The following is a 27022-nucleotide window of genomic DNA, read 5'->3' as shown; positions in this document are numbered from 1 at the left end:
AAGTCCAGCGTAATTACACTAACTCTCTTTTGGAGCTGACATACCCAGAGTAAGCAAGTTCAGGCGGATTTCAGCCAGAGTTTATTTAGGGTTAAAGTCAGGCTAGTTTAAACATGCTTCCTGGAATACCCCCCCCCCCCCCCCCCATGTTCGTGTCTGTAAACTAACACACCCAAACACACATATATATAATTGATTCTCATTCAAGAGTAAAAACTTCTGCAGATGCTTCTTGACAAACTACTCAATCAGTGGACAATGCCACCTCCAAAAGTTAGCATTCCTGCGTTTCACAATTAAAAAAGAAAAGTTCACAGAACTTCATCACACTGTAATGAAATGCAACTTAGAAAAATAAGTACAGGCAACTCAATAAATAATGTTGAAGTGTACAACTACCTTAACTTGCTGAATTGACTTAAATTGTTGAATTTGATTAGCAGAATTTAGATTATAGAGTTTTTACAACTTGAAGGATTTTGTTAAGTCAAAAAGTTGGATTTATTACAGTGCACACACACTTTTTATTCCCTCCTCCCGTTCCAGCCCCTCCTATTTCCATATTCGGCCCACAGCTGAACCCCATTGGTCCAAACTCCCCAACGACAGGCTGAGCGACAGAACTGATGGCCATCCAGCATCTCTGCTTGATGCGTTCAATGAACTCCGGAATTCAGAATACCACCCAATAGACACCCAGTTAAACTCAGTCCACTACAAAAACAATGTTATTAAAAAGAATCCACAGACTTATTGTACTTTAAAAGTGTTAAAATTACATAAAATGCACACATTCACTTGTTTTTTTACTTTAAACATATTGCATGCCTCTCACGAAAATATGTGGTGTTGCTCTCTTGGCCAAAAAGGTTTCCGACCCCTGGTTTAAGGTTACTGTGTCTCACTCCTCTTTCTTGTCTTTTAGCACATAAGCTAAAGCTAGGACCTGCTTGACTTTCGCTGCATGGGTTTTGCACCGGCACTAACCCTAAGGGAGGCTCAGAGGAGCGTTTTACACTGCTGCTCTTATCCCTAATAGTTCTATGAAAACCATGCAGATGAAAAACAGAAAATGAGCCTCAAACCCTGAAACCACCAACAGGAACCGGACATCAGATAAAGTCAGTTTAACAAACATGTGAAGAACAAACTCACAGCCTCTCTGCTGTTTCCAACCACACTTGTGTTTCTGTGGTTTGTGCTTGTTTGCTCAACAGCACTAAAGACAGAAACATGAGTCATTTCTGAGTCTGATGAAGACAAACCCACAGAACTTCACAGAAACGGTTTTCACACCTGATGTTTATTTGTGACAGAAACCACAGCAGAGAGCAGAAAGCATTTCCTGTTCGTCGGTTGGCGTCCTCGATGCTGGACTGGAAGCTCTGCAGCTGCAGCTGGACTACCTCAGGGTGGAGTAAATGACTTCTGGACCTGGAACCTCTGAGAAGACAAACACAGAAGAACCATGATGGACAAGCTCTGACGGACGGACCAGGACCAGAACCCTCAGACTCTGCAGGCCTTAGACCAGCAGACTGGGAGATGGAGACAAACCATTTATTCATCCATCCCTCCCTCCCTCCCTCCCTCCATCCATCCACCCATCCCTCCATCCGTCCATCTGTCACGTTCAGCTCGAAGTCTCGGAGGCCATCATCAAGGTAGAAGCACAGGAGGAGTCTCAGGACTTGGGTTTAGCTCAAACTTTATTTCCAATTTCTTCTGTTGGCATTTAACAGTCATGCCCCAAGCTCTAACTGCTAACAAACAACAACCTCCCAAAGGTTACAACTCCCACCTTTATAGGATTTCTCCTTTGGGAGCTACCATCCACCAAGGTTCCCACAAATATGTACATTCAAAGTTTCCCCGACCCCTAGAAAAATAGATAATTTCCCCATGCAAAAATAGGATTCACCGAATGCTCCTAAAACATTTCAATAATTCACTCAAATAATAAAATTACTAATCTAAATCTCCCCTGTTAACTTTACAATGACTGCTTGTTGTCAATCCATCCATCCATCCATCCATCTGTTCATCCATCCCTCCATCCATCCACCCATCCGTCCATCCATCCGTCAATCCATCCATCCACCCATCCGTCCATCCGTCAATCCTTCCATCCATCCACCCATCCGTCAATCCATCCATCCGTCAATCCATCCATCCATCCCTCCATCCATCCTTTCACCCATCCGTCCATCAATCCATCCATCCATCCATCCGTCCATCCATCCATCCGTCCATCCATCCATCCCTCCATCCATCCGTCCATCCGTCAATCCATCCATCCATCCATCCGTCCATCCATCCATCCCTCCATCCATCCGTCCGTCCGTCAATCCTTCCATCCATCCACCCATCCGTCAATCCATCCTTCCATCCATCCATCAATCCCTCCATCCATCCGTCCATCCGTCAATCCATCCATCCATCCGTCCGTCCGTCAATCCTTCCATCCATCCACCCATCCGTCAATCCATCCATCCGTCCATCCATCCATCCATCCATCCCTCCATCCGTCCATCCATCCGTCAATCTATCCATCCATTCGTCCATCCATCCATCCGTCCGTCTGTCATCACCTGTGTCTTACAGATTCTCCACCTGTAAGACATGATGATCACATGACCTCTGATCCACCCCTTCAATCAGGTCACAGCAGTGGTTGATGTTCTACAGTCAGCTGTGGTTCTGTTGTATCATCTGAGAACATCATGAAGGTCTGAATCCACAGCAAAGATGCTCAGGATCTGGATTCAACATTTTTGTGAAACTCTCAGAAACTCTAAGGAACTTTTAGGAACTTTCAGGAAGCTGTGAAACTTTGATTGTGTCAAATTTCATCTGAGGTTGTGGTGAACAGGGTGGCTCTCCTCTTGGGGTGGTGGGGTCATTGTTTCAGGAAGAAATACCTTCATGAGAGGAGATGAATTTAGAAGATTCCTCCTGTTTTTGGTAAATGGTGAAGGTTGTGTACTTCTATGATAATTTTCCGTTTTCTTGAAGTCTTTCAGAGTTTGGATCTTGTGTTTATCAAATGAACTTCCTGCTCTGATCCACCAGGTAGTTCTATTCTTAGCAGATAAGGAATACTGTTTGAATTTAGAATCCATCAAAATGGGTCTTTACGTCACCCACTAATGTACTTTTCTCTTTGTCTGGAAATTGTTACCTCTTTCTTGTGTTCTTAATAAAAGCAGGACGAGGAGAAGCAGATCCTTTGAGAAGAGAAGCATGGTGGTTGACTTCTGTCACACTGGTTTTCTTCTCCCTTGTGCATGAGAAACGTGATTCTTGTTGTGGTTTGTTGTTTCTAATTGTGTTTTTCTTTCATGTCTAGATGCATTTATCTGACAATAACCCTCAATGTGATCTCTATACATGGACAGCAGGTCTGGAGAGGTTAAAGGAGTTTTTCAGCACAATCATCTTAAAACCAACAGAGCAGCTCCAGTTTGATGGAAACAGATGCTTCAGTAAAGGATGAATATAGGCTAATGCTAATTACCAGGAAATGCTAACGCTTTGTGGTCATTTTCTTCCTGTTTCAGAGAATTCTGGGTTTTTTTTACAGACACACATCTGCATGATGTACAGTCTGCAGATGAAAGGCTGGAACCAAACAGAACCTATTTATGTTCTGTTGGTCATCTCTGCTGATGATTTCATCCTACAGAACCTTCAGAATATACTTGTGTGTGCAGCTTTAAAGGTTAGTATGAGAGAAGGAGAAAAACAAGACGAAGAATGTTTTAAGCAAGAGCAGAGTCACAAACACACACACACATAACACATACAAACATAAAAACAACCATACTGCATGACGTGCTGTGACTTTGTTGTGCTGGAATTTTTTTTCTTCTGTTGCTGTTTGTTTTTCTTAAAATAACAATACAAAAATGTTAAAACTAAACATACTGCATGATCTCCCAATCACCAAAACCCTCTTTAACAAGCAAGGACACCTCTGCATCGACGCTTTGCACTTAGTGATGTGTGGATGGATGCAGCTGCTTGGCCTTGGAAACCCATTCCATGAATCTCTCTGTGTACTGGACTTGTAATCTGAAGGTCACATGCACAGCTCTGTAGCCATTGATGACTTTATGAAACCTGCTGCATCCATTCCAATAAAAGATCAATCAGCTGCAAGGATGACAAAGTCTTTGGGAAGATGCAGATTTTAAGGAATCAAGATCCAAATTTACTATCTTAAATCATTCAAGATCTTTCTTTGTTGAGGGTGTGAACTACAGATGCCCTTCATGAACACTGAAGACAACAGTCACTGTTGGGACTTAGTGAAGTCATTATCAAATGTCTACATCTGCACTGCAGAGCAGCATTGTTCCAGACTTTAGCCCATAGGAACTGAGGTCTGTTTCCAGTGAAGGCTGCCTGTAGATGGTTTGGGCTGCATGTAGTCATTTGTGATGCTAAAAGACAGCAGTATGTAAGAAACATGAACATTTGTGTTGAAAGTTACAAGATTGTTGCAAAAATCACGAAAAAGTTGCAGAATGGAAGAAATTCAGATTTAACAGGAGAAAATAACCAGTTAACCCCAGAAGAGGAGCCAAAAATATCATTTAAACAAGTCTTCATAGGAGAGGAAAACACTAAACGAGAATAAAGGGATTCTGGTACTCCTACCAATTATCGTATATGGTACATTGTCAGCAGCTGATGATCATATGAGGTTTTCTGAGGGTCAACGTGAAGTTTCCTGATGAACAGAAATGATATTTTTTACAGGTTTCTCCTTTACAATCTTGAAAATAATGGCCGTGGTGCAGCGGTAGGGCGGTCGACCCATGATCGTAATATTGCAGGTTCGATACCCGCCTTGCACCCCCATGTGTAGAAATGTCCTTGGGCAAGACACTGAACCCCACCTTGCTTCTGGTGGGAGGTTGGTGCCTGTGTTTGACAGCGGAGCCACCATCAGTGTGTGAATGTGACTGTGACTTTGGGCCTTGAAGAAGGTAGAAAGTACGGTGGCCGACAGGGCTCACACTACATACAAATGGAAAAACGCAACGGCATTACCCGAAGCGCGACGACATAACCGCAGCATTAGCATTAAGCTCAGCACAACGGAAGTGAGGACTTTTTTTCCGGGGAAAAAATAAAAGCCTGGCAGATTCAAACTATTCGGTACGACAGAATTTTAGGGCCACTATAAAAAGTAAAATTATGAAATTCTCACACATGCACGCGGGGTCTCCAACACACACACACGCACCCACGCACGCACACACACACACACAGCACGCGCACACTCCATAAATGTCGCCGTAAGCTTCATCGCCTGCAGAGATCCTGCAAACCACACATTCAGCTCACCTGTTCAAAGTTTAGTCGGTCTGCTCTGCTGCTTTGCAGCGTTCACTTGTTGCTGCTGCTGCCCTGTATGCTCACTTCCACTTTAATCTCGTAAAAATACAATTTTTTTCTCATAAATTTACGGTTTAAAATTTCATAATTTTACTTTTTATGGTGGCCCTAAAATTCTGTCGTACCGAATAGTTTGAATCTGCCAGGCTTTTATTTTTTCCCCGGAAAAAAAGTCCTCACTTCTGTTGTGCTGAGCTTAATGCTAATGCTGCGGTTATGTCGTCGCGCTTCGGGTAATGCTGTTGCGTTTTTCCATTTGTATGTAGTGTGAGCCCTGTCAGCCACCGTAAGAAAGCGGTTTATAAGTATACGCCTTTTACAAAGAAAAGTCTACCTTTGCTGCGTCTGATTGGCTGCTGAGGGCGGCGTATGATGTTGACTTCACTGTACGTGATCTCATTAGATCCATCAGCTGATGAAAAACAAAACATGAAATTTATCATTTTATCTTTTTGAACCAGTTTTTGCCTCTAAAGATTAAAAATAAACAAATATGAAAGACTTAATCTTTTCCATTTAAATCTAAAAAACACTAATTATTGAAATACAATCTGTAAAATTCTGGACAAAAATAAGTCAGTCAGTTGTTTGTGTTTCACCTTCAGACTTCCTGAGAACACGACGCACAGCCAGGAGAACCAGGAGAACCAGGAGAACCAGGAGAACCAGCAGAACCAGAACACAAAGACCCACAGGTAACCACACATGGAGGAGAGGAGCAGAGGTGGTTGAAGGAGGAGAGATGGTTCTGGGTTTCTCTGAAACAGAGAATAATGATGATGATGATGATGAAGAGCAGAGAGGCTGCAGAACCTGTTCCGGTCCCTGAAGGAGCTCCTCACCTGAGACAGAGATCCAGCTGGATGGAGACTCTCCATGAGCGCTGATGTGACACTTGTAGAGACCTTCATCAGACCTGGAAACATGCTGGAGGGTCATGTGACCTGTAGGCTCAGTCCTGATGAGGGAGCCATCTTTATAGAAAGCAGCTGAGGGCTTGGAGGGAGGGGTCTGTGATTGACAGCTCAGAGTGAGGTCATGACCCTCCATCACAGGGAGGACAGGACTCTGCAGGATCACTGATCCACCTCAACACAGAGACAAAGCATTTCATCCATCTGCACACAGCTGCAGCAACACTAACTCCACAGTCTGATCTTACCAGAGACACTGATGTTCACGCTGATGCTGGAGGCTCCTCCCCCTCTGGACTCACACCAGTACACACCACTGTCCAATGGATACATGTACCTGATCCTGCAGGATGAACCATCTGCTGATCCCCACTCAGATCCACACAGAGTCCTGGTTCCTTTGCTGGTGTTTCTCCTCAGAGTCCATCCTGCAGAGCTGTGGTCCTCACACTTCAGAGTCACTGATTCTCCTCTGAAGAACTGAGATCTGCTGGGACTCACAGTCAGACCAACTGCAGGAGTTTTAGACAAAGTTAGTTTATCTAAAATATGTTTCCATTTTCATATAACACTTTTGTTACGCCCCCTTTTAAGTCTAGGGGTGAATGGAGGCATAACATAAAAAAGCAACGTTTTGCTACTAAATTTAAATTAACACACACCAAACAAAGGTCTCCATAAAAGTAGAACACAAATTTATTTACAAATAAATAAACAATCAACAAGAACTAAAAGAGAAGAGAAGCCTTGCAGCAACAGTCTCCACTGCAGCCTGGCCCTCTTCTCCATTTTGGTTTTGACTTCTCCACTTGTTTAGTTTGTGTTGCACTTTAGTGTTGTGGTTAAGTATTTTGTATTAGTTCTTTGTAGTTTGTGATTTTGTATCCACTCTGTTAGTCTTTTGGTTCGTAGTTCTGTTAACATTTTCTTTCATTCACAGCTAAGATTCCATGTTTCAGTTAGGTGGGGTTTTGTTTGTTATTTTGGCCTGGGTTCACCCCGAAGCCTTTTTGCTTCACTTTTAGTTCTTGTTGATTGTTGTTTGTTTATTTGTAAATACGTTTGTGTTATATTTTATGGAGACCATTGTTTAGTGTGTTAATTTAAATTTAGCAGCAAAACGTTATTTTTTCCCTGAAAATAATCAGACAAAACACAAAGATGCACAAGAACACAAATGTCCCACTCTGATACAGAAATACACCAAACAAACAAAACCAAATACGGCCATGGCCGTAACACTTTCTTAAATAACAAAAAATAATTCAAATAGCTAAAAACGTTTTAGATTTAATTTCCTGCAAGCGTATTTTTCCTAAATAATATTGATTTCTTTTCTCCTCAGATTTCTGAGATTATTGATCATAGAAATGTGACTCACTTTGGTTTGATTTGCAGACGAACAGAAACATCAGACCTGAAGAGAAAAACACGGTTGGATTAAAAACAGATTCAGTTCTTCTAACTCTCTGATGGTTTTATCAATATTTCCATCATCCATGGTTAGATTCAGGTTTTCATATCTGGATCACAGTTCCTGCCTCTTCTCTTATTGGTTCCATCACTTTAGCTCCGCCTTCCTTCAGATTCTAGATCTATGCTTAGTGCTCTGGATTCATGGACTTCACCAAGTCTCACCATGGTACCTAGACACATGGAGGACTGACCAAACAGAGTGTGCATGTAACTACTTTCCCTCTAAGTAGTGTACTCTGTGGAAGGGCAGAGATGCTCTAACCTCCCCCTCCACAGAAAAACTTTCTAATTCTGCAGGAGAACCCCAAAACGCTCCCAGACCAGCTGAGAGACAGAGTTCCTCCAAGTTGTCCTGTATTCTATTTAGGACCTTCTCCTAGTGAGACATGCCTGAAAATGTCTAAAAGGAGGAGTTTGGAAAAAAGGACATAGCTTCCTTAGCTGGATTCCCTAGAGGAGCAGTGGCTCCACTCCAAGCTCCTCTGGGGTGACTTTTCTTATGTTGTGGTTTCCGTCGTTTTCATTTGCTTACATGCTGTTATCACCATAATAGGATCATCTCCGTTCTCTCTTGACGTGAAAAGTGCTGACTTTACAAGATGTTCCTGTACTGCTTGATTGAATAACCTACTTTTACAGCGGGGAAAATAAGTATTGAACACGTCAACATTTCTCTCAAAAAACACATTTCTAAACGAGCTACTGACATGAAATTTTCACCAGATGTCGGCATCAACCCAAGTAATGCAGACATGTAAAGAAATCCAAACATTTATGTCCATAGATGAAGTTATGTGTAATAAAGTGAAATGGCACAGGGAATAAGTATTGAACACATGAAAAGGAGGGGTAAAAAGGTCTGGCAAGCCAAGAAAGCAGCTGGAGTTTGTCAGTATTCAGAAGGTTAACCTGCCCCCTATTAGTGCAAAGTAATATCAGCTGGTATAGTCCTGATTGATGCCTTTTAAAAAGGTTTCTCACCAGCAAGGTGTTAGACAAGAAGCAAAACTTCTGAAAGTTCCAGTGAGTACCATCATCCGGAAGTGGAAAGAACACGGCATTACCATAAACCTGCCACGGCCAGGTGCTCCTCGCAAGATTTCAGACAGAGGAGTCAGAACAATCATCAGAAGGGTTCTCCAACAGCCCAGGACCCCTCGTGGAGAGTTTCAGAAAGACCTGGAATCAGCAGGTACCGTTGTTTCAAAGAAAACAATAAGTAATGCACTCAACCGCCATGGCCTCCATGCACGCACACCACGCAAGACTCCATTTTTGAAGAAGAAGCATGTTGAAGCTCGTTTGGAGTTTGCCACACAACATCTGGATAAACCCGTGGCATTCTGGGAGAAGATACTCTGGTCAGATGAGACCAAAATTGAACTCTTCGGATGTCATAAGACACAACATGTTTGGAGGAAAAATGGCACCGCACATCACCCCCAAAACACCATACCAACAGTCAAGTTTGGAGGTGGGAGCATCATGGCGTGGGGCTGTTTTTCAGCATGTGGTACTGGTAGACTTCATATCATTGAAGGAATAATGACTGGAGAAAAGTATGGAGACATTCTTGATCAGAATCTGCTGTCATCTGCCAGGCTGCTGAAGATGAAAAGAGGGTGGATCTTTCAGCAAGACAACCATCCCAAGCACACAGCCGAGGTAACACTCAACTGGTTGAAGAAAAAGAAAAGAAAGCTGCTAGAATGGCCCAGTCAATCACCAGACTTGAATCCAATTGAAAATCTTTGGAAAGAACTGAAGATCCGGGTTCACAGAAGAGACCCCCGGAAGCTTGAAGATTTGAAGGCAGTTTGTGTGGATGAATGGGCCAAAATCACACCTGAGCAATGTATTCCACTGGTTTCTCCATACAGGAGGCGTCTTGAGGCTGGAATCACCAACAAAGGTTTTTGCACTAAGTATTAAATACATTTCAGTAAGCGTGTTCAATACTTATTCCCTGTGCCATTTCACTTTATTACACATAACTTCATTTATGGACATAAATGTTTGGATTTCTTTCTATGTGTGCATTACTTTGGTTGATGCCGACATCTGGTGAAAATTTTGTGTCAGTAGCTCGATTAGAAATATGTTTGAGAGAAATGTTGACGTGTTCAATACTTATTTTCCCCGCTGTATGTTATCAACCCTGCCACCAATGAAACCCAACTGGATCCACTGAGATGGCAAAACTCCTCTGTGGCATTTCGTGCTGTCACAGACCGATTCTCATTCTGCAGAAGTCTAGCAAAAGTTCTCATCTCCTGGGTGGTTCTTCTCTTTGTTAGGAAAATGTCATAACCATGACAAATGCCATATCTGCAAGGGAGCTCCAAGCCTGACTGTTAGTGAACTTCTTTCAACCATGACCCAGATCTCATGACTGACGTGTAGAAAATAGTAAATTCAGAGTTTTGTCTTTTGGTTCAGCTTCCTCTTTATACTGGAGCTGTAAAAACAATCCTGTATTTTGTGGTACAAGCATCAATTTAGTCCTGAATGTACATAATTCTCCTCTTTTTCAGAAAAGCATGTTAGCCACGAGAAATCTTTATTATATATTTATTATTAATATTCTGTAGATACTCCTCAAGTTTAAAGTCTCAGTTTTGTGCATAAACAACCCATATTGCTGAGACTGTGGCAAATAGACAATATTTTGTAACAACTGAGTGATTGGCCGGCATCTTTTTAATTTTATCTCCTGGCTTACTTTTTTTTTCTGAAAGAGAAAGGTGCTTTGTATACAAAACTAAACTTTCTTTCTATTATATTTGTGTGCATTTCGGTTTGGATCAGACCAAAAACAGAGATAGTGGGGTAATAGCGATGGGGGCAAGAAAGAGAAAAAGGGGGTAAAAGAGTTAAATGACCAAAGAAACACACAGGAAGGACATGAATACAAACAAAAAGAAGCAAAAAGTTTCTGGAGGATTATTATCATTACTGTCAGGTATAAATGTTAGTCTAAAGGGGCGGGGCCTGTCCACACAAAAATGTTATAAAAATACCTGTTGGCTCCAGAAATGTTCACACACAAACAACATGTACACAACACAACTTCAGTTCACACACACCCAAACACACATTTGTGAAGCATCCAGTCAGTCATGTGCTCAGGTGAGTGTTTGTGTTCTAATGTGGACGGGAGACAGCATAGTAAAAGTGGGAGAGCGCCCACCGCAGCAACAGCCAGGACCTCCCCAGACACCCACACAGGGGCAAATAGAGCGATTCCACCCCCTGGGTGACCCAACGCAGCCTCCCAGACCAGAACCAGAAGGAGCACAGCAAAAGCCCCCGTTGGCAAGCCCCCCACTCTCCTCAACCCCACCTGAGGGACTCCCGAACACTGAATGATGATATGTGTATCTGTGTGTGCATTAGTGTGCATATGTGTAGAATCCACACTGACAGTCCGGTCTTTGCTGCTCTTCCTCAGCTGGATCTGCAGAGTCTTCCTGGTCTAGAAGGTCCAGCTCTGTTCTGGAAGCAGCAGCTTCTAACTAGCAGCAGAAAGTTCAGCTCCTGGAATCAGAACAGCTGAACTCCTTCTGTCCTCCTCCAGCTGCTCCTCTCCTCAGCCTGACCTCCTTTTCATGTCACCTCCTCCTCATCATCAACACCAACAGAGCAGACAGTCAAAGCGGACAAACAGCTTCTGTACTTACAGAGCAGACATGTTTCCTTCATCTTCCTCTCTGGTCTGATCTCTGCTTTCTGCTTCCTCACTCACACCACACACAAGCCCCGCCCCCTCCCTCACGTCACTGTCTTTAACCAGCAGCAGCGTCTGATGTCAACATTTGAAGCAGTATAGAAATGAAAACGTCGTCTGAAGCAAACAGAAACACCAACGTTCCTCCATCACAGACTTCCAGACCTTCATCCAGCTGGAAACCATCTTCTCCTCCAACAGCTGACTTTATGGGAGTGATACACACCTGCTGTTACCATGGAAACCCACATGGGAGTCAGGAGAAGCAGCTGCAGCTTGATGATCAGATCCTAACAGTTCCTGAAGTGGATGATGGTGTTTTGTGTTCTGAGACTGGATCGTTCTCCTCTGACTTGGAGCTGAAATCATGTGACCTTCAGAGCTGCTCTACCATCACCAATGACCATCCAAGCTCCTGATGTTCTACAGAACCTTTATTCTGACCATGTGAACCAACAAAGACCAACAGAAGGAAGTGAGAAGCAGCACTACTGCACCAGAACTGAGTCAAAACAGAACCAGGATGATGATGATGAGAAGAATGAGACAGACAGATGAAGGTTCTCACTGCAGACTCTCCTGAACAGGAAACTCTCTCTGGATGCCGTACACCACCGCTCAAAAGTTTGGGGTCTCTTAAAAATGTTGATATTTTTGAAAGAAAAGCCTTTTTTTATCATGTAAGCTGTCATTGTTCATGGTTATTTGACTTGTTCTGATATTTTTGAAAGCATTTTACGAATGAGTGCAGAGTACAGAGCTGGAGATCTGCCGGAACATGCATGTTCATTAGAGATGAACAAAGGAGAGAGCAGTGGGGTTCTGTGGAACAGCTTTGACTTTGTTCAGTGGTCTGTAGCTGCAGAAAGCTGAGACAAACTGCTGAAGAAAGCCTCTGCTGGATGATCTTTGACAGACTGGAACTTCCATTTATAACAACAAGAGCTGAAAAGAAAAACATTAAAATTCTATAATCATGTAATAAAGGATCATCTTATCATCTGTAGATTTTGTTTTACCCTCAAAAACAAGATCAAACTTGTTTCAATGTGTTTCTGTTTCAGGAGGAGCTGACAGAAACTCAGCCCCGCCCTTTCAGAATAAAAGCCTCTTTACCTGCCTTCCCTCCGTATTAGACCAGGTGTGTCTGCAGATTCCAGTCGTGAATTTTTGAGGCAGATTTAAATGATGGACATGACTGAAAGGACGTTGTTCACCTGCAGCAGGTAAGAGTGACGACTTCCTGCTGTTATTGACAGATTCTGGATCAATGAGAAACGCTGCTGTTTTCTTCCTTCTGTCTCCTGGTTGGTGGTTGATCTTCAGGTGGCGGAAAGACCCCGTTAGGAAGGAGAACGAGTTCTACTAGTGAGGTCTTATGAGGCTGGTGTTTAGCCTACATAGCTTCACGGGGACTTTAACCTCTTTGAAAATGTGAAGACGTGTTTGGATGAACAGGAAAAAAATGTAAAAGCTGTGTTCGCCATCATGTGTCAGGTGAAGTTTCAATAATATATGGTAAGCAAAAGGTGACATAAATCACTAGAAGAAACGCCATAAACAACTGTGTTTTTACAGCTGCATGTCTTGTCTTGTCCCAAGAAGGGCCTAAAGAGCAGCCTTTTCTCACGTGCAAAACACTCTTCAAGCGCTTTGAAAAACGTGCATCCATAATTTCTTTTGTCACATACATGCCTCAAAAATGCTGTTTAGAATTGAATAAGGATCTTAAAGTCTACAGTTTAGTTCAGGGGTGCTCACACTTTTTTGGCATGTGAGCTACTTTTGAGTCGACAATATCTTGAAGATCTACCTACCTACCCACTATACATATATATATATATATATATATATATATATATATATATATATATATATATATATATATACATATTAGGGTTGGGTGATGTCCCTTAAATTGGCCGTTGACGATGTTTGCTGTCAACCATCGGGATGGACGATGATATCGTCGTGGGGGGGGGCTATTTTTAATATTTCGGTCTTATATAATTGCTATTCGTTGTTTTACTTTATTTATTTTATTTCCCAACTAATGACTCATCCGCGATTATCCAGTACAAACTGAGGGAAGTGACTTTAACAAAAAAAGTAACAAACAAACTAGAAAAGAAGTAGTCCGCTCCCGCACTTAACTAGTCAAGTGGACCGGTGGAGCGCGGACTTACAGCTTTGTGTTTGAGGGGAAGGGGGGGGGGGTGCTTTGTTACATGAGCGGTAGTATGTGGGAGATTTAGAACTGTGATCTGTTCCGCAGCTCTAGGGGAACGGGCTACCGAACTCAGAACCGGGTCTAAAAGTGTGTGTCTGAGCAGAGGATCGTCAGCAGACACACAGCGGTTTGGGGCGGTGTAAGCTTCAAAGCAGAAAGGCCGCTCAGTCCTTAGAAAACGTTCAAACAATCACGTGGATTTGTGTTTCGAGTCGTGTCCCGACTAAATAAAGGCTGATGTTATTCCCACATGTTTACATGCAGCCAAGATGCAGATTGCAGCACCACCCAAAGCTAATGTTGTTAGCCCGTGTTAGCATACTGCTAATTCTGGCTTCTTTCCGGCTCAGTTTTTCAACAGAAAAGGCACTGACAACACGGGTTAAAAATAAAACGATGAGCGAACAGGTGTTTCATAATAATCGTAACATTATTAAAAGCAAGTTTAGAAGATCGTCTTGTATATTACCGAGCTGACATATCAATGAATATAGCCGCTCGGCAACATTGTTTTGTATTGAATTGTTACATTCAATAAAGTTTGAGAAAAAAATAGCCGCTCGGCGGAACTGATATCCGCTTCCGGTTTTTCAAACCCTACTGCGCATGTGCGAATGATTTATTCCGACCGAAAGTGTGACCCATGTGAACGTTTGTTATATTCTTAAAACATTTTTCTGGAACCATGTACATGGTTGGATTCTAATCCGACCATTGATCCGGTCAAGATATTTTTCACATGTAACCGCGGCTTATGGTGTCGACTCGCAGCGTGGCGGGGGCGTGGCATCACGATGGTGTCTCTCCATCGGGATGTCACTCACCCATCACGATGGACGATGGTATCGTCCATCGGCACAACCCTAATACATATAAAAACACCCCCTCTCACCCTCCGTGGGTGGTTTCTCCCCCTAGCTGGGGTCCTCTACCAGAGGCCTGGGAGCTTGAGGGTCCTGTAGTATCTTAGCTGTTCCTATTCTTTTCTGGACTGAGAGGTCTGAGGTCTTTCCAGGTATCTGTTGTAGCCACTCCTCCAGCTTGGGGGTTACTGCCCCGAGTGCTCCAATTACCACAGGCACCACTGTCACCTTCACTTTCCAGGCTTTCTCCAGTTCTTCTCTGAGTCCCTGGTATTTCTCCAGTTTCTCATGTTCCTTCTTCCTGATGTTCCCATCGCTTGGCACTGCCACATCCACCACAACGGCTTTCCTCTGTTCTTTATCCACCACTACAATGTCTGGTTGGTTCTCCATTACCATCCTATCAGTCTGGATCTGGAAGTCCCACAGGATCTTTGCCCTCTCATTCTCTACCACCTTCAGAGGTGTTTCCCATTTTGACCTTGGGGGTTTCCAGTTCATATTCTGCACACATGTTCCTGTATATTATTCCAGCCACTTGATTGTGGCGCTCCATGTATGCTTTCCCTGCCAGCATCTTACACCCTGCAGTTATGTGCTGGATTGTTTCAGGTGCCTCTTTGCACAGCCTACACTGGACAGAACTGGACAGCACCGGGCCCTGACATGATACATGCCTGCTGGCTAAAGAAACTCACCGCACTCCACGAGCACCTGGCAGCACAAATGAACCAGCTGCTAAGAGATGGGACTCACCCCGAATGGCTAACGGAAGGGCGAACGATCCTGATCCAGAAGGATCCTTCAAAGGGTGCAGTCCCATCCAACTACCGGCCAATACCCTGTCTCTCCACAACATGGAAGCTCATGTCAGGCATCATTGCAACCAAGATAAATAGGCACATGGATCAATACATGAGTAACACACAGAAAGGCATTGGTAGAGACTCCAGAGGAGCCAAACACCAACTCCTGGTTGACAGAACAGTCGCTCAAGACTGCAAGTCATGACACACCAACCTGTGCACACCCTAGATTGATTGGGCGGAATGAAAAATTAATGGCAATGAAAGATGGGGCAATTAACATGACAATGGAAATGGGGCAATTACCATAACAATGACGGGCAATTAACATCACCCAGTGAGGGTCCTTGGGCAAGACCCTTAACGCTACCGCCTACCTCACAACATGAGAGACAATGAACCACATGTCATGCCGGCTCAGACGTCGCCCGGCCAAACAAGGTCTGCGTCAGGTGCTGAGGGACCAGAGCACCCTGATGGAAAGTGGGCTACTGGAACAAGACGGAAATGGACTAGATGTGAGAACAAGGTTCTGTTAGAATGCTACTACTCAAGTAATCCCACCCAGAGGGGTTACATGCAGAGAATGTGGAATGAATGGATGCTTCGAAACCCACAATCAGGGCTAACTGCCAAACAACTGGTAGCCCAGTGCTCTAACATCCACAAACGGCAACTCCTATCACAACTTGAGATTGAAGCAATACAATACAATGCCATGGGAGAGCCAGAACAACAGGTCAGAGAGGAGGTTATACCACACTCCCACCCTGAGATTGGGTACACAGCCCCAACAACCACAATTACACTGAGCGAGGCAGCAACTGACCTGAAAGACAAGATCATGTCTACAATGAACACTAGGCAACCTCGACACCAGCTACAACGGTTAAGTGACGTACCTGAAAGTCTACTGGAAACTGTGAATGAAGCATTGAGGGCAATTCCTACCACAACCATCACAGACACCAATGAACTGGTTTACACTTCAGCAGCAGTGATCCTTGAGATGCTTGGCTATAAGAGCAACCATGGAAGAAAACAGTACCCACCATGGAAGCAACGGTTAGAGGCCAAAATCAAGGCAACTCGGAAGGATGTGAGTAAGCTGACAGAGGCTCAAAGAGGTACAATGAGAAAGCAAGTACCTAAGAGATACAGCCAGATGCCCATACCTGAAGCACTGGAAACTGCCAAACAAAGGCTCCAAGCCTTGAGCAGCCGCCTAAAGAGGTACACAAGAGACAATGAAGCCAGACGAATAAACAGGCTCTTCGCAACTCAACCTGCAAAAGTGTACGCTCAGTGGCAGGGTCAAAACAGCCGAGCAGACCCACCAAGGCTAGAAACTGAACAGTACTGGAAAAGTATATGGGAGAAACAGACAGCACATAACAGCAATGCCCAGTGGCTGGTCTCTCTGAGAAAAGAACATAGAAGCCTCCCTGAACAGAATCCATTAACCATCACAGTGGCTGACATCCAAGAAAGAGTCTCAGGTATGAAGAACTGGAAAGCACCGGGCCCTGACTTGATACATGCCTACTGGCTAAAGAGGCTTACCGCACTCCACGAGCGCCTGGCAGCACAAATGAACCAGCTGCTTAGGGATGGGACTCACCCCGAATGGCTAACGGAAGGGCGAACGATCCTGATCCAGAAGGATCCCTCAAAGGGTGCAATCCCATCCAACTACCGGCCAATAACCTGTCTGTCCACAACATGGAAGCTCATGTCAGGCATCATTGCAACCAAGATAAACAGGCACATGGATCAATTCATGAGTAACACACAGAAGGGCATTGGTAGAGACTCCAGAGGAGCCAAACACCAACTCCTGGTCGACAGAACAGTCGCCCAAGACTGCAAGTCACGACACACCAACCTGTGGACAGCCTGGATTGATTACAAGAAGGCCTATGACTCAATGCCACACACATGGATCACTGAATGCTTGGAGCTGTACAACATCAACAGGACTCTAAGAGCCTTCATAGGAAACTCAATGAAGCTGTGGAAAACCACCCTTGAAGCCAATGGGAAGCCACTTGCACAAGTGTCCATCAAATGTGGGATATACCAAGGTGATGCTCTGTCCCCACTGCTGTTCTGCATAGGTCTGAACCCCCTCAGCCAAATAATCAACAAGACTGGCTATGGATACCGACTCAGAAATGGGGCCAACATCAGTCACCTCCTCTACATGGATGACATCAAGCTATATGCTAAGAGCGAGCGTGACATTGACTCCCTGATCCACACCACCAGGATCTACAGTACTAACATTGGGATGTCATTCGGGCTCGAGAAATGCAGCCGGATGGTGACAAAGAGAGGCAAGGTAGTCCACACAGGAGGGGTCTCACTCCCAGAAGGAACAATAACAGACATCGAGGACAGTTACAAGTACCTTGGAATTCCCCAGGCAAATGGCAACCTGGAGCAGGCAACAAGGAAAGCTGCAACAGCTAAATACCTCCAACGAGTAAGGCAAGTCCTGAGAAGCCAGCTCAATGGCAAAAATAAGACCCGGGCAATAAACAGCTACGCACTGCCAGTTATCAGATACCCTGCAGGAATAATAAGATGGCCAAAGGAAGAGATACAGACCACGGATGTTAAAACACGAAAGCTCCTCACCATGCATGGAGGGTTCCATCCCAAATCCAGCACACTGAGACTGTATGCTAGCCACAAGGAAGGAGGCCGAGGACTAGTGAGTGTAGAAGCCACTATCCAGGATGAAACATCCAAGATGCATGAGTACATCAAGCTCAAGGCCCCAAATGACAGTGTGCTCAGTGAATGTCTCAGGCAATGGAGAGCAGAGGACACAGTGCTGGAGGACAGATCCTCATGGGAGGACAAACCCCTGCATGGGATGTACCACCGGACCATAACTGAAGTGGCAGATATCAAGAAGTCCTACCAATGGCTAGAAAGGGCTGGCCTACAGGACAGTACTGAAGCGCTCATTCTGGCAGCTCAGGAACAAGCCCTGAGCACCAGAGCCATAGAGGCTCAGATCTACCACACCAGACAAGACCCAAGGTGTAGGCTGTGCAAAGAGGCCCCTGAAACAATCCAGCACATAACTGCAGGATGTAAGATGCTGGCAGGTAAAGCATACATGGAGCGCCACAATCAAGTGGCTGGAATAATATACAGGAACATGTGTGCAGAATATGAACTGGAAACCCCAAGGTCAAAATGGGAAACACCTCCGAAGGTGGTAGAGAATGAGAGGGCAAAGATCCTGTGGGACTTCCAGATCCAGACTGATAGGATGGTAATGGAGAACCAACCAGACATTGTAGTGGTGGATAAAGAACAGAGGAAAGCCGTTGTGGTGGATGTGGCAGTGCCAAGCGATGGAAACATCAGGAAGAAGGAACATGAGAAACTGGAGAAATACCAGGGACTCAGAGAAGAACTGGAGAAAGCCTGGAAAGTGAAGGTGACAGTGGTGCCTGTGGTAATTGGAGCACTCGGGGCAGTAACCCCAAAGCTGGAGGAGTGGCTACAACAGATACCTGGAAAGACCTCAGACCTCTCAGTCCAGAAAAGCGCAGTGCTAGGAACAGCTAAGATACTGCGCAGGACCCTCAAGCTCCCAGGCCTCTGGTAGAGGACCCGAGCTTGGAGGAGAAACCACCCGCGGAGGGTGAGAGGGGCGTTTTGTTTTTGTTTTTATATATATATATATATATATATATATATATATATATATATATATATATATATATATATATATATATATATATATATAGCCGAGCAGACCCCCCAATATAATATATATATATTCATATATATATATGTGCATATATATATATATATATGTATGTATGTATGTATATATATATATATATATATATATATATATATATATATATGTATGTATATATATATATGTATGTATGTGTATATATATATATATACGGGGCTGCTGGACCCTATCCCGGCCACTTGTGGGCGAAGGCAGGGAACCCCCCCGGACAGGTCACCAGTCTGTTATAGGGTCACACATAACACACACCCATACACACTCACATTCACACCTATGGACAATTTAGATTAACCAATTAACCTATGAAGCATGTTTTTGGACTGTGGGAGGAAGCCAGAGACCCCGGAGAGAACCCACACATGCACGGGGAGAACATGCAAACTCCACACAGAAAGGTCCCCCATTGATGTTTTGGTTCAGGTCCCCCAGTCGGGACTTGAACCAGGGGCCTTCTTGCTATGAGGCAAGAGCGCTAACCACTGCCTAGTACACATCCCAAGTGACTGCTCCTCCGTGCAGCCCTTTTTAGAAGTACATTTTTATTTTTTTGGTCATGTCAGGTAGGGAGAGCTGGTGAGCGTGAAGGACCAGAAATGCAGAGACGGGAGGCACACGGTTCCAAAGCAAGGGCTTTAATTATAACAAAAGGTGCAGCAGAGCAGAGTAACAAAACCAAAACTAACTGTGGGTTTACTGTGGGAAGACGGACAGGGAAGAGACGGTAATGGACAAGCACAAGAGGAAGGCAGAGACAAGACTTAAATACAAACAGCACTGACAAAATAAAACAGGAAACATGACAGAAACAAGACAGAATTTAGTTTAGTTTAGCCATTACCTATTGAATTCTATGAATTCATGTTGTTATACAATTACCGGTACAAAGCCCATTGAGACGACTATTGCTGTAATATTGGGCTTTAGAAATAAAATTGATTTGAATTACCCCCTACCCCACACACATACTTCTTCAATCATCTTGCAACTTCCTTAACCCCCTTTTTCTCCCCCATTTCTTTGTACCCTTACCCCCATCTCCAACATACCACTCTCTCCTTCTCTCTTATTTTTTTCATCTGGTCCAACTACAACAACAAAATGTTCACAAATTCACAATATAATTAATATAGACTTTAGCCTCAATACACATACACCCCTTGTTGTAACAGTCAAATCTGTCCAATACAAAAGGCTTTCAGCTTTGATCTGTCTGCTCAGCTGTTGGATAAGTTATAAAAATACTGCTTTGTGACATTTATGTGGATGGGGGGTCTAAGGGCAGGGATGTCTAGTTTAGTTTAGTCTGTTTAGTTCAAGTTACTGATTTAGTTCAAGTTATTTTACTATTGAATTCTATGCATTTATGATCCTTTTTGATTGTATGTTTACCTTAAAACTACCAGTATGAAGCCCATCAAGACGACTGTTGTGAATTTGGGCTACACAAATAAAATTGAATTGAATACTAGATTAGAGTTGTTGGTGTCGCTGAAATTGTAAGTTTTTCTAGTAGATGACTTAATAAACAGACAGTAGACTGCAAACTTGACTCCGTCCATGTCACATATTACAATGTATGTTCTTCTCATATGTTTGTAACAAAAACAAAAGAAAAAAAAACACACACAAAACAATCAAGTGCGTCATTTCCGCAGCACCCGGAAGTGACGAAGGCGTCAGTTTCAACGGTTTGATGCAATAATGTCGGTCATATTATTCTCTGTGTTGCTGGGGATCAGTGGATATTTTCGTGGATCTTCAGCAGATAAAACCCTTCAGATCTTTACAAGTAAGTCCGGTAATAGCAATGACTCGGACGGCTTCAAACGAACCGCGAGACCGGAAGCTGGAACTTCCGGTACCGAGCCGAGCCCTAATAGTTTTCAGGTCCGGGTTTTAGCAGTCTCCTCGGTTTCTGACGATCAAGTCGCGGTAAACCCGGAGAGGTCGGGCAGTCTGTGTCAGTGCCTCACGATCATCATGTCATATTGAGTTATTGGAAACAATAAATAGTGATTTAACCCTACAATATTACACTGATAAGTAAGTGGGAAATCTTTAAATTCAAAGTACGTCAAACTGCCATTAATAATAAAAAAGAATCGGAAATTCTAAATAAATCCGATTTGTTCCAAGCCTGTTTTCAACGAGGATGATAAACAACACAGAAGCATTTTACAGTGTTCTCTTGACGATATTTATATTAAAAAAGAGAAAGGAGCCTTTATCAGATCCCGAGCAAAGTGGGTGGAGCTTGGTGAAAAGAGGACATCTTATTTCTGTAATCTAGAAAAGAAGAGGCAAGAGAAGAATGCTATAAAGAAACTTCATATTAATAATCAATGATGCTCTGATCCTCGAAAGATCTCTAAAGAAATAAGCTCATTTTATAGTAAAATGTACTCGTCATCTTATTCTGAATCCCACACTGATACACTTTTTCAGACAATTAAAGATTTGATTCTTAAGATTGATGACAATTTTAGAAACTCTTGTGATTCAGAAATAACTTTGGTAGAATTAGAGAAGGCTTTAAGCTGTCTGTCCAAGGATAAAGCTCCAGGATGTGACGTTTATAAATTCTTCTGGGAGCATATCAAAGATTTAATTTTTCAAATGTTTAAAGAAATATTTAAAATGGGTCTCTAACATACAGTGAAACAGGGTGTTATCACCCTTAATCCTAAACCGGGTAAAGACCCAACATGTCTAGATCATTTAAGGCCTATAACTCTTTTAAATACTGACTATAAACTTCTAACGCATATATTTGCAAATCAGACATAATCTCTGAAACGCAGTCCGGTTTTATTAAAGGTCGCTCAATTCATAATAATTTACGCATTATTCTTGATATGATTGACTATGAACATCTCATAGATACAGACGGTTTGATTCTATTTTTAGATTTCTACAAGGCCTTTGATATGATTGAGCATAATTTCATGTTTCAAACTCTGTAATTCTTTGGTTTTGGTAACAAATTTATTAATGTAGTTCAAACTTTTTATTATGAAATCAGTAGTTCTGTTTGTTTACCTCAGGGGACGTCTCAAAGATTTAGCATTAGCAAAGGTTTATATGACGGTCCGGTTGAATACTCGATTCTGATTGGCTGCTGGGTGTGCGTTGAAACCTGATAACCGCACGGGGAATAAAAGAAGTTCCAGTCACCTAGCTTAAATGTTTTGTATCACTGCACCGGCTTCTTTAAAACAATCTTCATCTTCATCATCTGGACAAAAACAAGCGGTAAGAAATGAACTTTCTCTCTGAAATTATGCTTTATTCAACCCATCGGGACGATCAGTACGTGTATATATTGCCGAATCTTGACTGCAGCGGTGGTGCTGTGCGACGCAGACCAAATGTTACGTATCACGTAACATATGGTCCGCTTTTTGTGAGAAGAGCGATCCAAATCGGGAAAAAAAACAAGAATTAAGGACTTAAACCTGGTTAATATGTATTACTTTTGTAACTGACCATGGTATAAGCGGGTTAATGGCCGATGAAGTGTGCGTTATTACTTTTTAACGCACTTCGCGTCGGACGGTTCAGGCTTCTACGGCGTGCGTTAAAAAGTAATAACGCACACTTCATCGGCCATTAACCCTCACATAAAACAAGGTCGCCTCATTTCACCTCTTCTATTTACTGCAGCAGCAAAAATGTTATCTTTGCTCATTAAACATACTGACTTTGAGATGTCAGTTTCAACAAAACAACTAGCAGACGGTACAACAATCTTCCTGAATAATCTACATGACATCCCATATTATCGAATGCTTATAATATTCCAATTAAATCCACAGTTAAATACCTCAGAATGTATGTAACTTAAAACAAAACAGACTTGGATAAACTGAATGTTTGGGACAAACTAGAGAAATGTTCCTCTCTGCTAAATAACTGGGAACTGAAAGATCTTTCTGTTTTTGGTAAAATTCCCATCACCAAGATTTATACAATCAGGACCATAAACATTTGGACAGATAGAAATTCTTTCTAATTTAGTTTCCGGACATTATCACAGTGAATTTGAAATAAAACAACTCAGATGCCATTGAAGTGCAGACTTTCAGCTTTTATTCCATGGGTTGAACAAAAAGATTGCATAAAACTGTGAAAAACTAAAGCATTTTTAAACACAATCCCTTCATTTCATGGGCTCATAGGTAATTGGACAACTGACTTCCATGCTATTGCATGGGCAGGTGTGGGCAATTCCCTTGTTATGTCATCATGAGTGAAGCAGATAAAAGGCCTGGAGTTGATTAGAGGACTCGTGCTGCATTTGGAAGATTTTGCTGTGAACAGACAACATGTGGTCAAAGGAGCTCTCCATGCAGGTGAAAGGAGCCATCATTAAGCTGAGAAAACAGAAAAAAAAACATGAAACCAGAAACTGCTACAGTATTAGGAGTGGCAACATCAACAGTGTGGTACATCCTGAGAAAGAAAGAAAGCACTGGTGAAGTCAGCAACGCAAAAAGACCTGGAGGTCCACAGAAGACAACAGTGGTGGATGATGGCAGAATCATTTCCATGGTGAAGAGGAACCCGTTCACAACAGCCAACCAAGTGGACAACACTCTCCAGGAGGTAGACGGATCAATATCCAAGTCTACCATCAAAAGAAGACTGCATGAAAGTAGATCCAGAGGGAACACTGCAAGATGCAAGCCACTCATAAGCCTCAAGAACAGGAAGGCTAGATTGGACTTTGCTAAAAAGCATCTAAAAAAGTTCTGGAAAAACATTCTTTGGACAGATGAAACCAAAATCAACCTTTACCAGAATGATGGCCAGAGAAAAGTATGGAGAAGGCGTGGAGAAGCTCCTGATCCAAAGAACACTACATCATCAGTAAAACACGGTGGAGGCAGTGTGATGGTCTGGGCCTGCATGGCTGCTAGTGGCACTGGGACACTAGTGTTTATTGATGACGTGACACAGGACAGAAGCAGCCCAATGAATTCTGAGGTGTTCAGAGACAGACTGTCTGCACAGATCCAGGTAATCCAGGTAACCAGCAGGGTTCTCTGCAGAACATTAGCTCCTGAGGAACAGGGATGGTGGTCTCTACCATCCCTACTGATCAGGCTAGTGAGGATGCAGAAAGTTGTCCTTCATTTGCTGCATTTAGAGTTTCGAATCAAGAGAAACGTTTTGGTTCATTTCTGCAGCAAATAGACTCACTTCAAAGCCCCCCCCCCATCTCTGCTTTGTGGTGAACGTCCACATGGTTGAACTCTTCAGTCAAACATGTCTGTAAAGTCATCTACCAGTAATGCTGAGGTCACGGTGAGACCTTCACTGATCATGAACCACAGATGGAGGAAGAAGAGGGTTTTTGTTCTCACTGAAGGACAGAGAACTTCAGAGGAACATGAGAACGCCTCTGTGGTCCAGCAGCAGCAGACATGATGAAGATCAGGATGATGAAGATCAGGATGAAGATCAGGATGAGTCTTCATCATCTGACATGTTTCTGCTCCTCCCACATTTCTCCATCTTCCATCTGAAACACTGGAAGACTTTCCTGGAAATGTCTGAAAGTCTAAACTTTTATTGGTTTGAGAAGTTCTGTGAAAATGGATCACTGACATGTTTGTCTGATTGGATCTTTGTTCTGAGGATCCAGAAAGTTCTGGATCTCTGTAGGTCTTCTGGAATGATGAAGAAGAGCTGCAGTCTTCCTCCTTCATCTCTGTGTTCTTCTCCTGCAGGTCTGAACATCACAGCTAAACCTGGAGGGAACGTCATTCTGACATGTAAAGATGAAAAGAATGACAGTCTCATTCTTTTGGAATGGAGCAGAGAAGATCTTGGGGATGAGGCAGTTTTTCTGTTCAGAGATGGACGACCATTTCCACCAGCTCAGCATGAATCTTTCAGGAACCGAGTGTTTCTGAAGGACAGTCAGATGAAGGATGGAGATCTGTCTGTGGTTCTGAAGAACGTGACGATTAAAGACAATGGAACATACAAGTGTAGAGTTGTAAAGAGAAGAACCAAGAGATCTAATTTACAGACTCCTCCCATCTCCACCATCCATCTGTCCGTGGATCCTCCAGGTGATCCGTCTCTAGGTGATCAGTGTTTGTGTTCCTGCTTGATGTCAGAGTAAAGGTCTCAGATCAGACGTGTTTTCTGAAGATGTTGTTGATGAGACTCTGCAGGAAGCAGCTGCTCTGATGAGGAAGAGGAGAGGATTCTGTTCTGCACTCATCATCCTCTCTCTCTCCTGCAGGACATGAGGATGGAGGCAGTCGTGGTCTTCTGGGTTTGATCGCTCTTCCAGTTCTGGCTGTTGTTCTGGTTCTTCTACTCTGGATCTACAAGAAGAAATCCAGACGTTTTTCTGGAGAATCATCAGACAAAAAGATGGATGATCTCTGAGTTTAACCCTTTAACACCAGAGATGTCTCCTTTGACAGCAAACGACCTGTGACCTTAATGCGATTGATGGAACCCCACATCCCATAAACCTCTATAGAGATGTAAACAGCCCAACATTTCAGCGACTGCTACTAAACCACTTTTTCAGTTAATGTATTCTGAATCTGCAGCTTCAGGAGAACAGCAACACTGGAGCTGAACCTCTGGGGTCAAAGGTCACAGCATGAAGAAAACAGACGTTCAGGTCAAAGAAGTTCTGCAGAATCAAACATCTGCAGAGGAGATCATGAAGGAAACAAACTTTATTCACTTTAAGTTCATGAAGGAGAAATTCTGTTCTAAATGTACATGTAAACCAAATGAAGTATTATTTTATAAAATGTTGTAAAGTTTTTGTTCAAAGTGTGAAACTGTTGTTCTATTGCAGTGATGTTCTGCAGCAGATCTACTGGTTAGAACGTTGGAACATCGTCTAAACCTGATCAGTCACTTCCTCCTCAGTCAGGTCAAACCTTCAAGCCTTAAGAAGATAGATCTTTATTTGTCATTATCATACATACAATGACATTAAAGAAGAAGATGAGAGCGGGGTCAAAGGTCAAAGCAGTACAGGAACAGCTCTACTAGAAAAACCCAAAGACTTCAGAGGAAAACTCTGCCTCCAGGCTTTTATTTTGAAATAAAATCTTTTATTTTGATGGTTTTGTACTCTGTGTTAAATGTTCTTTAGGTATTGTCAGTTTTCACCCAAGCATCATGTGGAAACGTTAACTTTCTGTGTTTCTGCTGAGGTCTTTGAAGCTGAAGTGAGTTCAGTGACCTTCAGCAGGAACATCAGCTGATCATCGGCAGATGTTCCTGCTGAAGGTCTGCAGATGTTTAAAATAATACTCTGATGTCCCAAAAACTGCTTTCAGTCCAATAAAAATCTGCCTGAAGGAACCTCGTCCTCTGTCTGAGTCCATCTGTCTTAGAGCTGCTGATCTTCTGCTGCAGCCAGATGTTTTCATCAGCAGATCCAGATTTCTTCCTCTGAAGAAGACTCTGATCCGTCCTCAGCAGCTTCAGGTTGTGGGTTGAACCGTTTCCAGGTTTGGTCTCACAGTTTCCTCCTCAGAGTCTGCAGAACTCTGATGGAGCTTTGATCAGACGCTGACGTGAAGAACCAGGAGCTCCTGATGGATGTTCAGATGATGAAGGTTCAGCTAAATCTCTGCAGGAGGATGAAGAACTGTGGAGACCTCCTGATGAGGAGGTTCTCCTCAGAACCGTCTGTGTTCTGCAGGCTGCCTCTGTTCTGCAGAACCTTCAGGTTCTGGCCTGTCAGTGTGATGAAGAGCAGCTGCAGGTCTGAGCAGGTCCTGCATTCTTCTCTGAGGCAGACGCGTCCTCTCTGCTGATTGGTCGA

General features: G+C 43.2%; 1 protein-coding gene and 1 long non-coding RNA gene across 4 annotated transcripts; one reads left to right on the top strand and one right to left on the bottom strand.

Annotated features, from left to right (window-relative positions):
- Positions 1-1268: 1268 nt before the first annotated feature.
- On the bottom strand, positions 1269-12755 carry LOC144987421 (Fc receptor-like B). Of its 2 annotated transcripts, none has more exons than XM_078936825.1 (7): positions 12640-12755; positions 7702-7737; positions 6569-6832; positions 6249-6494; positions 6006-6164; positions 5741-5818; positions 1269-1443 (listed from the first exon to the last, which is right to left on the bottom strand). In XM_078936825.1, exons 2-7 carry the CDS (start codon positions 7730-7732, stop codon positions 1403-1405), a joined length of 819 nt encoding a protein of 272 aa, XP_078792951.1. In that variant the 5' UTR covers positions 7733-7737; positions 12640-12755; the 3' UTR covers positions 1269-1402. The 2 variants fall into 2 exon arrangements, with proteins under 2 accessions (XP_078792951.1, XP_078792950.1); XM_078936824.1 differs by lacking the exon at positions 12640-12755 and adding an exon at positions 11477-11675.
- A 6719-nt stretch (positions 12756-19474) lies between these two features.
- LOC144987434 (uncharacterized) lies at positions 19475-26556 on the top strand. 2 transcript variants are annotated; one of them, XR_013651321.1, is made up of 3 exons: positions 19475-20998; positions 24942-25304; positions 25466-26556. It is a non-coding gene; the product is annotated as an uncharacterized LOC144987434 (long non-coding RNA). The 2 variants fall into 2 exon arrangements; XR_013651320.1 differs by having other exon boundaries at positions 20141-20998; positions 24942-25289.
- The last annotated feature ends 466 nt before the right edge of the window (positions 26557-27022 follow it).

This window comes from Oryzias latipes, chromosome 18 (assembly GCF_053564925.1).
Source record: "Oryzias latipes strain Hd-rR chromosome 18, Olatipes_Hd-rR_3.1".
In the NCBI taxonomy this organism is placed as follows: domain Eukaryota; kingdom Metazoa; phylum Chordata; class Actinopteri; order Beloniformes; family Adrianichthyidae; genus Oryzias; species Oryzias latipes.
The sequence above is the reverse complement of the archived record's forward strand: the minus strand, read 5'-3'. Positions and strand labels throughout refer to the sequence as shown.

Coding starts and splice junctions, on each gene's coding strand:
- LOC144987421 (XM_078936824.1), bottom strand. CDS start 11,498: ATGAAGGAAACATGTCTGCTCT. Junction 7,738..11,476: donor GAAGGAAACATGTCTGCTCT/GTAAGTACAGAA, acceptor TTTTCTCTTCAG/GTCTGATGTTTCTGTTCGTC. Junction 6,495..6,568: donor CGTGAACATCAGTGTCTCTG/GTAAGATCAGAC, acceptor CTCTGTGTTGAG/GTGGATCAGTGATCCTGCAG.